We start from the raw sequence: 17,615 nt of genomic DNA on the forward strand, positions 1-17,615 counted from the left end.
AACTACCCTGTGACTCAGTGATTTTTCAATACTAGGTATTTAACCAAAGGATATGAAAATACTGATTTGAAAGGGCACATACACCCAAGGCTTATAGCAGCATTATCAACAATAGCCAAATTATGGCAAGAGCTCAAAAGTCCATCAACTGATGAATGGATAAAGAAGATGTAGTACATATATATGCAATGGGATGTTACTCAGCCATCAAAAGGAATGAAATCTTGCCATTTGCAATGAAGTAGTTGGAGCTAAATTGTACTATGCTAAGTGAAATAAGTCAGAGAAAGACAAATACCGTATGATTTCACTCATATGTGGAATTTAAGAAACAAAACAGATGAACATGGGGGAAGTGGGGGAAAAAGGAGGGAGGCAAACCATAAAAGAGATAGTTAACCATATAGAACAAACTGAGGGTTCCTGGAGGGGCAGTATGTGGGGGGATGGACTAACTGGGTGATGGGTATTAAGGAGAGCACTTGTGATGAGCACTGGGTGTTATATATAACTAAATTCTAAATTTAAATTCTACTAAATTCTACTCCTGAAACCAATATCATACTGTATATAAACTAGCTAGAATTTAAATAAAACTTGAAACATTAAAAAAATAAAATTACCCTAAATATGTAAAAAAAAAGGCACAAACTTTTAATTATAAGAGGAATAAATTCTGAGGATCTAAAATACAGCATGGTGACTCTTGTTAAAAATATTGTAATGTAGGGGAACAGTCAGTTAAGCATAGAACTCTTGGTTGTGGCTCAGGTCATGATCTCAGTGTCGTGAGATTGAGCCCCCGTCAGTCTGTGCTGGGCATGGAGCCCGCTTGGGATTCTCTCTCTCGGTCTCCCTCTGCTCCTCCCTGCCTCACTGTGTATGTATGTGCTCTCTCTCTCTCCCCCCGCAAAAATAAATAGATAGATAGATAAAAATATTATTATGTGTACTTGAAATTTGCTGAGGGTAGATCTTAAGTGCTTTCACCAAGTCAAAATAAATAAATAAAGATGGTAGCTATGAATGTGTTAATTTACTGTGGTAATCATTTTACAATGAATACACAATACACAGTACACCTTACATACATAATTTTTATTTGTCAATTATACTTCAGTAAAGCTGTAAAAACTTAAAAATAAAAAGATGATAAAAAAGAGAATTGTTATGAATGGAAAGGTTTGTCATTATATGGAGAAAAGTGTAAGCATGTTGGTAGTGGTGGTTATGGAACACTTAAGAGTTTAACTTAATTGAAGTATGATGTTAATTTATCTGGTGGAGATAAATAGTGTTATGATGAACAATCTATCCTTTCTATTTGTTTTCTGATTAGAATACCTTGTCACAATGGATATTGGGGGAGATATTTATCAATTCCCCCCCATATACACTATCAACGTGAGAGTTTACTCATATCCATAACTCTACGCCTTGCCTTTTTCTCTACAAAACTCCTTAGCATTGACTGAAAAATAACTATCCACTTAGACTGACCTTTAGTTTTAAATGATAGACATTCAAAACCTAATTAGATATTTAATTAAAATGTGACTTTACTAACCTCTGTGAGATGAATTTCTAAACCTCAGGAATAATATTAGACTCTTCAGCTCATCAAAGACAATAAGTATGCTCATAAGACTTTCCAGAAGAAAAAATAATTTAACAATTACTATAAACTACTGTCTTAGTTTGACTTCAATCCTTCAACGTTTTTTTCTTTTTTATTTTTTTAAAAGATTTTATTTATTTATTCATGAGAGACACAGAGAGAGGCAGAGACACAGGCAAAGGGAGAAGCAGGCTCCATGCAAGGAACCTGATATTGGACTCCATCCCAGGACCCCGGGATCATGACCTGAGCCAAAGGCAAATGCTCAACCACTGAGCCACCCAGGTGCCCCCCCCCAACATTTTTTGTTATACTTCTTCAATAGCTTCCTATCTAATTATCTTACCTCCATTCCCTCTATTCCAAATTCGTCTTCCATACAGATCATTGGAGTGATCTTTTACTAACACACATTTGATTATGTTATTCTCCAGCCTATGCCCTTAATATCCTTCAAAAGCACCCCATTACCTTCAGAATAAGTCTGAACCCTTTGCCATGGCATACAGCATCCTTCATCATCTGGAATCTGCCTGTTTCTCCGACCTTATGCCTTTTGTTTCACACTATACATTCACAAAGATATAGCCACATCTGTAACCTGAAGTTCCTAAAATAATGTTGTTATTTTTTATACTTCTTGGCCTTTGCATATGCTATTCCCTTCCCCTAAAACACTTTTCCAGCTGCCTGCTGGTTACCTCTCATGACAGATCCTACTATGCTGTGGACTCACCACACCTTACTTCCTTTTCCCTCTGGAATTGGTTAAAATGCTTTCCCAGGTTCCCCCAAAGTTAGGTATGGCATCATGACTGTGTTCTGATGAAATTGGACCCCTAAAATCTCCTGGATAATACCCTATTGTCTCACGAGTCTCTAATCTCCAGAGAGATGCAAAAGATTCAGTGGAGGAATCCAAGGTCCTTGGGGATAGTGGAGCCACGAGATTGAGCAAGCCTTTCACCAGTCAGACCATCTGACTAGGAAAACCCGTGAAGACTCCAGTCTGAGCAAGGAAGAAACCTTTATTTTGTGAAGTCCCTAAAGCTTGTGGGTTGTTATTGCCATTATCCCACAGCAAATAATATACCTCCTTTTATGCCCCCTTTTCTCCAAAGACCCTACCATTTGGAAAAAGTTAAGTGTGAATAAAGCACCTATCTTCAGGCCCAGGCTAGGTTTGGTTTATTGATCTAAATAGGAAAGAGACAATTTCTCCTATCATAAAGTTCACATTCAAGTTGGGAAGACAGATAATAAATATTTAACAAAAACTTGAAGTGTAATTTCAGGCCGTGATAGTGCTGTGAAGCAAGATGAATCTGGGGGATGGAATGAAGAATGAAGGGGAGGGGTCCATTTTATGATGTAATCAGGGAAGGCCTTTTGAGGATGTTATACTGAGTCCTGAGCTGGGTGGGATGTGGGATAAGCCACATGAAGTTGAGGATTCTAGAAAGGAGAATGGGAAGTGAAGGACCTGATGTGGGAAGTAGTGTGGCTGCCTCTATCAGGGATTGCAACAACATGAGGAAGAGCGAGGAGGCCAGTATGGCGGGAGTGGAGTGAATGAGTGGGAGAGAGGCAAGAAGGAGTTCAAGGAGGTGGGAAGGAGCCTCCGATCATGGAGAGCCTTGAAAGGCCTGGGAGATTCATTTGTGGAAATAAGGAGTTACTGGGCGATTGGGAGCAGTTGAGACACATTCGAAAATGATCACTCTGGATGATGTGTTGAGAACAGTGTGTGTATTGGATGTGGGCCGACCCCTACCTGGCTCCAGGCCCGGGACCCAGCATAGGCTTTATCTCCAGTCCCTTCTGAACAATGAAGCCAAAGGTGGATGTGTCAGCAGCGTGTGTGGGAGGCTTCAGTGCTTCCCTTGTCTCCTGGTCTCATTTTGGATGCCATCTCGTTTTCCTAATTTTCTTGCCATTTCATCCCACTATTTGCCAACATTTTTTAAAAAATATTTTATTAAGCATTTTTCAACTTGATGTGGAAGGAAGATCTCAGTTTCTGGTCAACTTAACAGCCAGGACCCAGATTCTATCTATTTTTCAGTGAAATAAGAAGCAAAGCCTTCAGTTGGAAATGAGAGTGAGAGTGTGAAGGGGAGGAGAAATGAGACTGCTTATTTTAGAGTGGAGAGTAAATCCTCTAGGGAAATGTAGGGCTTTTGTTTTATTTGCTTTGTCTTTTATTATTTATTTATTTATTTATTTTTAAGATTTTATTTATTTATTCATGAGAGACACAGAAAGAGAGAGGGAGAGGCAGAGACACAGGCAGAGGGAGAAGCAGGCTCCCTGCAGGGAGCCCAATGTGGGACTCGATCCCAGGACTCCAGGGTCACGCCCTGAGCCAAAGGCAGATGCTCAACCACTGAGCTGCCCAGGTGTCCTTGTTTTTGTTTTTTAAAATAAGTTCAGAGGGAATTAAGCTGGGATCAGTCCCTGTGTTTAAGATTACGGCAATGGGAGGATTAAGAGATACAATCTGTTTGCAAGAAACACAGACTAGCTGGAGAAACACTAAGAAATGTTAAATAATTCAAAGGCTATGTTTCATTCTTTCAACCATTTACTCAACAACAACTTACTGATGAGCAAAGTGGAAGGCTAAAAACACAGCCCCTGCTTAGAGTCTAATATGGTGAGAAAGAATGAGTTGTCTCCTAGAGGTATCCACACTAGGAGGCAATGCATCCTTTTGTCTTATAGGAGGAGGGAGTGTGGGTGGGGATCTGCTGAGCCTGGAAGGATGGAAGGATGGAAGGACCAGTAGGAGCCCCCAGGCCCAGGACTGGATGGAGCAGGCAGGCGGGCACATGCAGAGTAAGGAAAACCACCATGAAGAACTGCGAACACAATGTAACTCAGAGATGAGGCCCTTGGTGGAGTTTGGTGTGGTCAGGGAAGGCTGCCATGGGAAGTGGGGCTGGAATTTGGAAGGATCTGAGTGGGGGAACATGGGGGTGGGGGGAGTCTTTAGGCTGGGAAGAGCATCTGTGACCGAGATGGGAATACTGGAGGCTGTGTTGAGGCCATCAGGAGAAATGCACGATGTGGGTAGCCCCCACCACAAGCACCCGAGTGTTACAAACCGCGTTCTCTTCCTGCAGAGTCGCAGGCGATGAGGTGGGGAAAGGCTGGCTAGGGTGGTGGGCCGCGATTGCCCAGGAGCTCCAGATTCCACCTCTCGTGTTCAGTTGTCTGCATGAAAATGAACGGAGGCATTTTCTCTTTGTTTGCTTCTGTTTCATCAAGCCTTTGCCCATTGTTGAACCCAGCCTAATTTCTTCATTTGACAACGTCCAGTGATGGACAAATATCCCCCAGGAGGGAAGCTAGGTGGCACTAGATTACTGCCCAGCCACTGATCTCTCAGAGCCGAGGGCACCCTTAGTTTTAAATAAGTTCTGATGAACGCAAAACTATTTAGTGGAGCTTTGAGATAGATGGCCTGGAAGCCTTATAGAGAAAGAAAAATTGTTCTTTTGTTAATTTTTTTTTTTTTATGTAACGAATCACTGTTATTTGGCTCAGAATTAGCTAGCTGATATGCCTGAATTCTGCTCTGCGGGACATAATTCTTTTTGCAGATGGAGCTCACACTGTATTTTGCTATTTGAGAAATTCTTTATTATATCCTGCAAGTAAAGCATGGAAGTGATCAAAGCTAGATACCACTATCTCTTTCTAAGCTTTAAAGAGAAAACAAATGTCCTGTTGGTTCCTTAGAATTCAACGGACGAAGATGAGGAATAAAGCTGCCTTCTTTTGCCATTAATGGCCGAATTAGAATCCCTCACCGAGGGCTAATGACAGCTAAATGAGTGTTTGCCTGCATAACCTGCTGCTGCTTTAATTTCCTCAAAGTTTTCCTTTCTGGAGAAAGGAGCACTATGAGCTAGATTAATTTAATAACCCTTTATAGATGATGTAGCCAGTCAGCCGGCTGCAAAAAATAAGGTGCTTGCCTTTGCGGCAGAGTGAAACTAGAAAGGTGTCTAGACATCCTCCACGAATAGAACACATTGGTCTAGGACACAAATGTGCTATCAAAGGATACAGTGCAGAACATAAAGCAAGTTTATCTAAAGTGAACTTCCTTTGCAAGGACTTTGACCCCCGTCCCCATTTTTCACTTGACTTCCACTTATTATTGTATGAAATTATGCATGTTGCCTAAGTTAGTAAGTTTGAACAGAACATTTAAGCATATTCCTTCCGAATGCATCGATTTAGAGTCACCTCTTGCAGAAACTCAAGGCACCGCATGGACAATTGGCCACAGAGGAGTTTGTTTGGGGTCAGTAGGAGCAAGCTGGGGTGAGATAGGAACTCCCCAAGACCATACATCGTGGAGAGGCTGGGCATTCAACTAACTTTCAGCTAAGATTTGAAGTGCAGCAGAAAGTGGGGGAGCTCAGGAGATGGGAAGCCATCCTAGTTCACAGGGCAGGATAGGTTTGTAACAGATAGAGCCCAGAGTCTGGGGGTGCTCATGGACTGAGGTAGGAACCAGACAGGACAAGAGAGGAGAGCCTGTGAGGCGTAGAGACTCTGAAAGGTACAGGATTGACTGGGAAAACCGTGTTCTGTTTTCTTTGCCTTGCTGGTCACATACTGGTGTATTTTTTTACACAGCTGGAATTAAATCCCTGTTAATGAACCTAAACTCTCTTCTTAAAAGAGGTGAAAAAAATGATTGCAATCAGCATACTTTTTGACTTGCCCTGAATCATAGTTTTACCACCCTCATAAATAATTGCATAGGTTGTATTTCCAAGGTTGTATTAAAACACATGCATTTGGGCCCTAGTACTAGGAGTAGGTGGGACTGTCCTGTTCAAAAATAATGATAAAAATGACCATTCAGAACTCAGTGGAATGTCAGAAACCACTAAAAAATTACAGATAGGGGGCGCTTGGGTGGTTCAGTGGTTGAGCGTCTGCCTTTGGCTCTGGTCATAATCCCCAGGCTCTGAGCTTGAGTCCCGCATCTGGTTCCCCGCAGGGAGTCTGCTTCTCCCTCGGCCTATGTCTCTGCCTCTCTCTCTGTGTCTCTCATGAATAAATAAATAAAATCTTTAAAAGGAATTACAGTTAGTGTAATAAGTCAATTGGAGAAAGACAATCATTACATGGTTTCACTCATATGTGGTATATAAGAAATAGTGCGGAGCACCATTAGGGAAGGGAGGGAAAACTGAATGGGAAAAATCAGAGAGACAAACTATGAGAAACTCTTAACTCTGGGAAACAAACTGAGGGTTGCTGGAGGGGAAGTGGGTGAGGGGAGGGGTAACTGGGTGACGGGCATTAAGGGGGCATGTGATGGGATAAACACTGGGTGTTACACACAACTGATGAATTATTGAAAAGTCCATCTGAAACTACTGATGTACTATATGTTGGGTAATTGAATTTAAATTAAAAAATTACAGTTAGTGAAATAAACATGGTAGGCAAATATCCTGTGAGATACCACCAGGGTTTTTTTGTTTTTTTTTAATGTGTTCATCCAGGTGTAGTTTTATTTTTTATTTATTTATTTATTTTTATATTTTATTGGTGTTCAATTTGCCAACATATAGAATAACACCCAGTGCTCATCCCATCAAGTGCCCCCCTCAGTGCCCGCCACCCAGTCACCCCCACCCCCTGCCCACCTCCCCTTCTACCATCCCTTGTTCATTTTCCAGAGTTAGGAGTCTCTCATGTTCTGTCTCCCTTTCTGATATTTCCCACTCAATCGGAGAAGGACAAACATTATATGGTCTCATTCATTTGGGGAATATAAAAAATAGTGAAAGAGAATAAAGGGGAAAGGAGAAAAATTGAGATACCAGGTTTTTAAGAACCCGACTGTGATGAACTGGAAAGTCAGAATAAAAGACATAGCATGTTCCCCATCATGTGTCTGTGTGCATACTCTGTTTAATTTAGGTTAAAATTGACTAGTTGTGGTTTTGCAAAGTCTTAAATATTTCTTCACAGAGTATGTAAACCAATTTGATTTTTAAAAAACGAACCAAACTCAAATTCAGCTCTTTTTTAAAAAACGAACCAAACTCAAATTCAGCTCTCAACCAAATGACTTGTTTCCTCATTTACTAGCTTTTATTGTTAAAATATTTCTCTTTCCCTCAGTTACACTCTATTGAATCCTACTGAGGGAGCAAATATCTACTTCATGTAATCATGAAAGTCACAGAGATCCCACCCAGCCTGTAAACACTGTGGCTCTACCTCAGCCCCCCATCATCATAGCTCATCATTGTAGTAGCAGACAGACACTTGCAGAGCATTTACTCTGTGCTAGGGTCCGTATTAGGCTCTTTACATACATTAATCAAATTAGTCATCATCATTGTTGTGTTAAGTAAATTATCAATTCATTAAAAATTCACACTTGATCTTAGCCAAAAGGCTGAGAAGCGATGATTCATTAAAAATTCAAAGCTGGGGGATCCCTGGGTGGCGCAGGGGTTTGGCGCCTGCCTTTGGCTCAGGGCGCGATCCTGGAGACCTGGGATCGAGTCCCACGTCGGGCTCCCGGTGCATGGAGCCTGCTTCTCCCTCTGCCTATGTCTCTGCCTCTCTCTCTCTCTCTCTCTCTCTCTCTCTCTCTGTGACTATCGTAAATAAATAATGAAAGTTTAAAAAAAGAACTCAAAGCTGGGGGATCCCTGGGTGGCTCAGCGGTTTAGTGCCTGCTTTTGGTCCAGGGCATGATCCTGGAGTCCCAGGATCGAGTCCCATGTCAGGCTCCCTGCATGGAGCCTGCTTCTCCCTCTGCCTGTGTCTCTGCTTCTCTCTCTGTCTCTCATGAATAAATAAATAAAATATCTTTAAAAAGAAAATTCAAAACCGTTTTCAGATATCATGTAAGGATTGCTGGAATCTTCTGAAATATTGTGAAGTTATTCTTAATCTGAAGTATTCCTTTCAGTTCTTCTTTGAAGATAATGTTCCAGGGATCTCTGTTTCTCCTTACTGTTCCAATTTCCCAAAGCAGAAAGCTGATCAGAGATTTGAGAAGAGCATCTTATTTCTTGATTTCTAGGTCAGACATATTAATATGGCAAGGTTGGGATTTACTGCTTTTCTCAGCAGCTTTATTGAAAAGCACATTACATTGTATTGGCTGGGAAAGGATGTTTGTTCTGTTCTTTGTGTGTGTGTGTGTGTGTGTGTGTGTATGTGTGTTCTGTTCTTCTAAAAAATGCATCATTGTGCATTTTATTAAAGTCATAGTTAAAGAATTCCTTTTCAGCAGGCCAAAGGTAAGCAACTGTCAGGGGGTAACTTTCTGTTATACCAAGTGTCCTGTTGGAAGTTTAGATTGTGACTGTGAATCATTGCCCTGATGTTCCTGGGGTCAAGGGTTGTATTTTTTTTTTTAAGATTTTATTTATTTATTTATTCATGAGAGACACAGAGAGAAAGAGAGGCAGAGACACAGGCAGAGGGAGAAGCAGGGTCCCGGTGGGGAGCCTGATACGGGACCTGATTCCAGCTACCTCAGGATCACAATCTGAGCCAAAGGTAGATGCTCAATGACTGACCCACCCAGGTGTCCCCAAGGGATATGTTTCAGGTCAACCAGCTGCCTCGTTTTCTCCAGAAAGAGGAGGAATATTGACATCTCACTTATTAGCTTCCTTCTTCAGCATGACCTTGGTTTCCCATTGTTAACCCAGGATAGTATGTTCTCTTTCAATTTGGCAGAAGCAGCACATGGCTGTTGTCTGTCAGCTTTGTTAGATGCTTGCATCCTTTGGAGGCTTGTTTCAGTATTTATCTCCTATATAAAGACCATGGGTTTGAGACCAGCTGACAATGTTCCGTCTCCACGAGATGTCCCAGGGCGCACTCTCTGTCTGGTGTCTTGAGACTGTCTAGAAGGCCAAGGTTCACATGCTCATTAGCTTTGGGACCATGTGACAGTCACTCAGTCTCTGGGGCTTCACTTTCCTCTACCAAAATCAGGAAGAGTCAATACAATATCAAAATGATATTAATATTAATAATAATAGCTGACATTTATTGAGTGTTTTCCAAAAGCCTTAAATGGCTCCTTTCATGTAATCCTCACGATAGCACTAGGAGGCAGGAGCTATTATTACCTCATTTCACAGAGGGGTTGACTGAGCTAGGGAGGGATGGGGTCATTCACTTTTTTAACATCATGTAGCCAGTGAGTGGTGAGCATCTAAGGCCAGATAGAGTCTATTTATCCTCAAAATGTGATCTGTAGACCAGTGGTATCAACAATATCTGGGAATTTGTCAAAAATGCAAGTTTTTGGGCATACTCCAGACCGAATGAACCTGAACCTTTAGATGTGAGGCCCAAGAACCTATTTTGACAATCTCTTCAGGTGATTCTGGTATGCCTTAAAAGTTTAAACACTATCCTAGGACCTGAATTTTCAATCCCTATATTATGATTTTCTGCATTCAGTGAATGTTTCAGAGTGTCTGGAACATTGCTCAATTAACTCTGGTTGGTTATGTGCTTGTCTCATTCCTCCCCCACAGCTCTGTGTACGCCCATCCCTCCTGCAGCTGGGCGCCTTCCCCAGAGAAGCGCCCTTGCCTAGAGAAGAAGTGGTCAAGGACACATGAAAAGTATATTCCTCTGTTGTGGCTGCAGTATCCTTCTTGAGGCTTATGCACTATCAAAGCGAATGTATGTGAGTTTTGCTTCCAGAAACCTTCCTATTTTACACTTTAAAAAACTGCACACAAACTATTGGAAATTCATTTGACTATGAGAACTTGGTCCTGTTTAATGCATAAACTTACCCTCATTCCTACCAAAGGGACTCTGAAAGACTTTATCAGTTCTGGGAGATTTTGAGGCTTTTAGGTATGTGAATTAGCCAGAGAAACTGCATACTTCTCTTCCTCTTGGAAAAAAGTCAAGTTATGTTTATGACTACCAAGGATAACAGATGCTGTACATACAAAAATTGGATATATGTTGTCAGATTGTTTATGAGCCTTTAAAAGGCTTTAAAAATTCTTCTAGGAAAAAATATGGAATTTTAGTTTTTTTCTATGTAGCCTTCAATTGATCCAAGTCATCATCAAATACCATACTGTCAATACATTTTTTTTTTTTCAGAAAGTCTGAATTCCTCCCAGTTAGTTGCAAATAGTGAAGGGTATGAGTGTAAGTTTTGCACTTGCAGAGTGTTAAGAGAAATCTGACTGAGGAAAAGAAAGAAAGTTCTGGCAGGAAAGAGATAAAGTATATTTATGTATATATATATTTAAATTTCTAGAAAGTACTATTAGAAACAATCAGAAAGTATAACGAAGTACAAGAGAAAAATAAAGATCACTCATATTCTCATGACTCAGCACTGTTAGCATTTTAGTACATATATCTTTTTAGACTTCCTTTTTGCATATATGGACATTCATATTAGAGATCTGTATTTTGCCAAAAATTAGATCCTACTTTGTACACTCTTTTTTTTTAAAGAAAAGATTTTATTTATTTATTCATGAGAGACACAGAGGGAGAGGCAGAGAGAGAAGCAGGCTCCTCACAGGGAGCCCAATGGGGAACTCAATCCCGGGATCACACCCTGAGCCCAGGGCAGATGCTCAACCACTGAGCCACCCAGGTGTCCATTACTTTGTACACTCTTTGGTAAGTGTAGTGGTTGGTAAACGTAGTGGATCTCACTTCATAGCAACATATATATAGATGTGTGTAGCTTTCCAGCTGGAAGAGTCACTTGCATAAGTCTAATGTTGGCTTCCATGTTGTGTCTCCCGAGACATTCTCCAGTGTCACCTATTCAGAATACAGGGAAAAAATTGGGTGGACATGATAGGCCTCATATAGTTGATCACTTCAGATAAAATGACTAATGTGGAAGTCCTGAATCACTCATTCTTTTGCCCATGGCTTGCTTGCTTTCTTATTAATTTCAATAAATTTTACCTTTACTAAAATTTTTACCTTTACTAAGTACTATGCAATGTTGCTTTAGAAAGTTCAACTTTAAGACACATTTCTGTGATTAATAGCTCCCTTCCCTTACCAAAGCAGATATTCCAAAATAAAGTCTGATTTCTTTTGTTCTTTTTTTTTTTTTTTCCTCAGGGAAATTCTGCCCCAGGGAAAACACTTTTAGGGGGATTCCAGGGATCAAATTCAGGCCATTTGGACCATGTCTTAACTGTTTACTTATTGGGAATACTTAAGGATAAGAACTTTACCGTAAATCTTAAAGGATCTAGATCTAGGTTTTATCCACACATAAATTGGCTTGGGAAAAAAGATAATTGGAATTCAGTGAAACAGGTATTGATGAGCTAGTTGCTAGCAGGGAGCACTATGCTGCCTTTTTTCAAGCTGATTTTTATGGAGAGCTAAAATAAGATATTTCTTTTTTGGTGGTGGGTTTTTCTGCCTTTTAAACAGAAAAGCTTTACAAACACAGTATGCTTTACCAAGAGATGTTTACTTGCCATTTCAAAAAGAAGACAATCGGTCTGAATCGGATAATAGGAAGTGGCGGATTCTTTATTTTGGGGAAGTATATTAACCGGAGAACGTATGGTGCTGGAACCATGAAGGAAAGTCACCTCCCTGTGTTCTGCATCACGGCACTCGAGTACTAACACAGTGGTGTGGAGCCAGGGAGAGCGTAAGGACAGACTCTTGAAGGTCACTGAATTGTCCTCAGATGGTCAGAAAACACTTGTGCAACTTTAAGAATAAATGATTTTTTTTTTCCTTTACAGATCAGAATTCCTCTGCCATTTCTTTCTAGGCAGGTATATATAAAACAATAGCTGTCTAGCGGCTTAATAATTTTCACTTTCTGCTAATCTGAATTATTAACATTTCAAGTCTTCTATTTATCCTCTTCCCAAAGAATAAATGGCATTCTCTATTATTTGTAAAGTTTAAATAAAGACTATAAATTATACATTTAAGATGTAACAAGTAATTTTGGTTTAGCAGCTAGGCCTTAAAAGGAAATTAGAAAACTGAGCCACATATCTACCTTTTACCCTAATTCTGTGCCTACCCAAAGTCAAAACAATCCATTCAGAATAAGCCACACTGGTTACTAGAAGCTTGTGGGTAAAAATAGACATTCAAGAGAACAAAATGTTTTTAGAAATCTGGTTTGATAATTTGTGTAGATGCTCCCTCCTCAGGGAAATGGAGCATGACTTCCCAGTCCTGAAGTATGAGCTGCATCAGTGACTTCCTTCTGAAGAAAGAGGGTGTGGGGAGTAACCCACACCTGGAAGAAGGCACCTGGGAAACACTACCCCAGCCAGGTGAGCAGTGTTGACATTAATAGCGATAAGACATGTTGATAGCATTTATCCTTGATATCATGTGATGAGAATGGCACTTTGTGGTCTTCCTCCCCAGAGCCTATAACCCCAGTGTAATCATGAAAAAAACCACCAGAATTCTAGTAGGTGGGCATCCTACAAAATATCTGGCCAGTAGACCTCAAAACAGAGCCATCAAAAAGCAAGGGAAGTTTATGAAACTGCCATAATCAAGAGAAGCCTCAGGAGACATCAAAATTAAATGTAAAGTGATATCCTGATAGGATCCTGCCACAGAAAAATCAAATAAGAACTAAGGAAATAAAGTATGAACTCTAGCTCATACGCTGAGTTAAGTGTGGACTTCAGTTAATAATAAGGTATCAATATTGGTTGATTAGTTATGGCAAATGCATCATTGCCGATTCGAGATGTTAACAATAGGAGAAACTAGGTGTGTGATCTATGGGAGCTCTCTGTACTATCTTTGCAGCCTTTCTATAAATCTAGAACTATTCTAAAATTTAAAAATTATTAAAAAATATAATTTGACAGGGGTGCCTGGGTGGCTTATTTGGTTGAGCTCCAACTCTTGGTTTCAGCTCAGGTGATGATCTCAGGGTCGTGGGATCAAGCCCCTGGTGGGGCTCCATGCTCAGTGTGGAGTCTGATTGAGATTCTCTCCCTCTCTCTCCCTGTTTGTCCCCCTCCCTCTCTCAAATAAATGTATAAAATCTTTTAAAAAATACATGATTTGACAAAATATTTGTTTTTAAAGATATATTCAATGTAGAAAACCCATGACACTATTGAAAAAGGGAAAAAAGGTTATCCCTGGTAGAGGATATAGAATGGGCAGTGGCCTCAAGTGAGAAAGCCTGTGGTAAATTTGACACTGGGCAGGGCTGGAGCACAGAGCAAAAACATGGGGAGTAGTGAGAGATGATTCTGGACAAGTCAGTTTGGGGCTAATCACGGAGGGTCTTATTTCCACGCTAAGAAGTTTGTCCTTTATAATGGCAGTGCGAGGCCATGGGAGGCTTTTAAGAATGGAAGTGGCATGATCTGGTCTTGTTCTAGAGGCTGACTCATGCCAAAGAAGGAGAATGAATTAGGACAGGAAGGTTAGAAGCAGAAAGAGCCCTCCTGCCCTGCTCAAGACAACTTAGGACAGCAGGAGACTAAAGGCAATGACACGGATGTGGGGGAAAAAAAGTAAATCTTTCTCCAACACATGTTACTTACTCATTCAGTAGGCCAACCTACACATCTTGGGCTCTCTGGGTGCAGCCCAAACAGTTGTGCACCACCTGGGAGGCTGTATACAGTGGCTGCCCCACCTAGAGAAAGACTGGGCAGGGGAATCATTTCGCATCCCTTGGACTGAGGGAGAGGGACTGGAGTGCCTTTTAGTGGGAGCGGTCTGCCTCTTTTCTCTAGTCCTGAGCCATTTAGCTGTCCCCAAATTTGTAAATCTCATGCAGCAAAGACAAAGCCCCGAGGCTAATTCCTTCCAGCTCCTTACAAGGAAGTTTAACTTGTCCCTTTGATATTTTCCTTCTGCAGGGAGGCACTTAGTGTTTCTTCCCTTCCTATTTAGTGCTCTGAGACTGATGAGGCCAATACATACTTCCTCCCTATTACATCCTGGCCAGTAAGTGGTTTTGGCTCCCCTTTCAGATTGGTGTTTGGGACAGTTGGCTGGCTGGGTTGCTTCTTTTTTTTTTTTTTTTTTTTTGGTTTTGTTTTGTTTTGTTTTTAATTTCTTTTTATTGGTGTTCAATTTGCCAACATACAACATAACACCCAGTGCTCATCCCATCAAGTGCCCCCCTCAGTGCCCGTCACCCAGTTACCCCAACCCCCCGCTCACCTCCCTTTCCACCACCCCTTGCTCGTTTCCCAGAGTTAGGAGTCTCTCATGTTCTGTCTCCCTCTCTGATATTTCCCACTCATTTTCTCTCCTTTTGCTGGGTTGCTTCTTAATCCAGCCCTAGTCTAATGTGCAAGATAGATAGTAAATAAACCTCATAAATATTTCATTGGAATTAACTTGGCTTTGTGACTTAAATAATAGAATTACCGCCAGCACTCCGGGCAAATCTCTTTACCATTTTTCTCCCAGACCATCCCTGAAGCCTCTGGGGGAATAAACAGCTTATGCCGTGGTGAGACCCCTTAGACACAGCCTGGATGAGGCTAGTGGCGTGGAGTAGCCCACCTGTGATCACCATTCTCTAGGGCACAGCAGAGCAGCAGGGGCGAAAGCCCTATGAAGCACTGATTTATACCAGCTGCAGATTTGTGTAGAGAAAGGAACTCATTTCTCCAAATAACCAGCTTTTTATTTTATTTTATTTATTTATTTATTTATTTATTTATTTATTTATTTATTTTTATAACCAGCTTTTTAAATATAAATGCCTACACACTGCAGCAAGAGGGACAAGAGGCAGGGTGGGAGCTTGGTTGTGGTCCCTGTGAAGTCCTGTACACTGGCTGTATGGGCTCCGAAGTGGAAAGAGTAGATGGGGGCAAGTGGACGTTACCCTTGAATTCTTTTTGGGATGCGCTGATTGGCAATCAGCAGCCTGGTAGGTGAAGTTTGAGCCTACCTACTTGTTTCTGAATAGTTTCCTGGTCTTTCTATGTCCTTTTATAGCTAGCTGCCCTTTCTCCTTTTCCGCCCAATCTTTAGTAGCTAAACCTCAATCCAGATGGATCTGAACACAGGTCACGTCTCGTGTAGTGGGAGTTTAAGCCACCTCTACTTTCCGAAGGGATATTTGCATTTGGCTTCATCTTCATTGGGAAATGTGAAGGTTTATGCCCTGGAAAAAACACTATAGGCATGGGGTAGGAGATAAGAGGGCCTGGGGACCTGTGTAGGGTGGGGGGGGTGGTGGATGGCCTGCCAGGGAAGCTTCACCTTCATACAGAGTAGGAGCTGCACATTCAGCTGTTCCCGCAGAGGCAGAGCAGAAAGCTGGCAGCTTCATGGCTGCAGAAGAGTCAGGGGATGAACCAACCCTAAGCCCCTGGCCTCCTGATGTCATGCTCATCAGTGATGCTGAGGATACAGCAGGTAGGAGATCTTTCTCTGTTGATTGCCTGACTTCATTTTGAACTCCGATTCTCTTACTTGCGAGTTGGGGAGATTACTTAACCTCCTGGAGCATAAGCTCCCTCATCTGTGAAACGCGGTAACAATAGACACCACCTCGTAGGACCTTTGCTACGAAGGGTGAATGAAATGAGCACGGTGCCTAGCAGGTTGTCAAGCACTCAAGTGAGCTGGTGGCTGTTCTTTTAAAAAGAGAAGCCACATCAAGGCTGTGTGTGCTACTATTTTCCATTCAGTATGAACAAATACTGGTCCTGTTTCCACTGAGAAGAGGGTGGGGATGCATAGGTGGGGGAGAAAACAGGAGAGTTTCAGCAAGCTCGACATGATTGTGTCAGGCAGCTGGTGACACTGATGCAGCTCAGGCAATTGCAGAGATGCTCTGAGTGACACTTCTCCTACTCCCTAAAGGCTTAATGCCGAAATAATGACATGGATGACAGGTTTTCATTTCCCCCCCAATTTTCCTGCCTACATGGTTAATCTAGGGGTGCTATCTGTGCGCCGTATCTGATGAAGAATGTAAGATTCTAACAAAGATGTCTAAAACGTATTAAATTTTTGCATGCAAGGATATTGCATTGCAAATCCATCCAGGGACTCTGACCTAGCAGATAAACAGAAACAAAATCATATCATATATTAGGACTTTAAGAAGCAGCATTCTGGGGCCAATAATTTGAGCTCTCGCTATATTTAGACAAATTCAAATTGCAAAAAAATCACAAGTGACTGTAGTAGTTATTAAACATTAGGATGAGTTATTTAATGGAGAATAAATTCTCGTTTCTCTGATTTGGAAGTGACGTTGCCTGAGCCTGAGGGGTGGATAGCAGGCCAGCCTGAGCTCATTCAGCCTGATGTCATTCGGTGCAGGTTCACGTTCGAATGCTTTTTATTAGCCGTTTCAAATAGGCTCTCAGATTTAACTATATATTTTTCATCTTATCTCCTTTCTCAGGCAGGATTTACCAATAAGCCGATATTCAGTGTTAATAGATCTACCTTTGTTCACGTCTCCTATAATTATGAAAATAATTAGAAGTAATACTACATATTTATTATGTTTACTATGTATCAGGCATGGTGCTAAGCTGTTCGAATGTTTTGCATCATCTAAGCTCTGCGTTTTATATTTAACTTACTCCTTGACGATGCCAGTTGGATATCCCGAGGGCATTTCAAACTTAGCAGGACCAAACAAGACTTAGGATTTGCTCCAGTGACTCTTATATTTTCCATCTTAGTAAATACCACTGGCCACCCAGTTGTGGAAATACATTAGCAGTCATCTTTGATTTTTGTCATTTCACTTGTATTCTGTATCCAATCTCTCAGGCAGTCCTGTTACTTCTATCTCTAACATAAATGTAGAATCTGCCCATTTCTCTCCAAACCCACTCTCACCATCCTAGAACGAGCTCCCGCCACTCTTCACTTTGGTCACTGTGATCCCCTCCTCCCAATTTTCACAGTTGTTCCTTAAATCCATTAAACATAGAGATCAGGCGATTCCCTCCCCAGTGTTTTACTATGAAAACTTTGA

At 41.3% G+C, this 17,615-nt stretch overlaps 1 protein-coding gene across 1 annotated transcript in view; it reads left to right on the plus strand.

The window, feature by feature from the left end:
* CDC14A (cell division cycle 14A) overlaps positions 1–10,272 on the plus strand; it is a 250,286-nt gene extending 240,014 nt beyond the window's left edge. Inside the window, exon 16 of the mRNA XM_077905608.1 lies at positions 10,171–10,272. Coding sequence (XP_077761734.1) covers positions 10,171–10,257 — 87 coding nt within the window. The 3' untranslated portion in view covers positions 10,258–10,272. The remainder of the gene's footprint in view (positions 1–10,170) is intronic.
* The last annotated feature ends 7,343 nt before the right edge of the window (positions 10,273–17,615 follow it).

The sequence above is a fragment of the Canis aureus genome, chromosome 8 (genome assembly GCF_053574225.1).
Source record: "Canis aureus isolate CA01 chromosome 8, VMU_Caureus_v.1.0, whole genome shotgun sequence".
Lineage (NCBI taxonomy): Eukaryota > Metazoa > Chordata > Mammalia > Carnivora > Canidae > Canis > Canis aureus.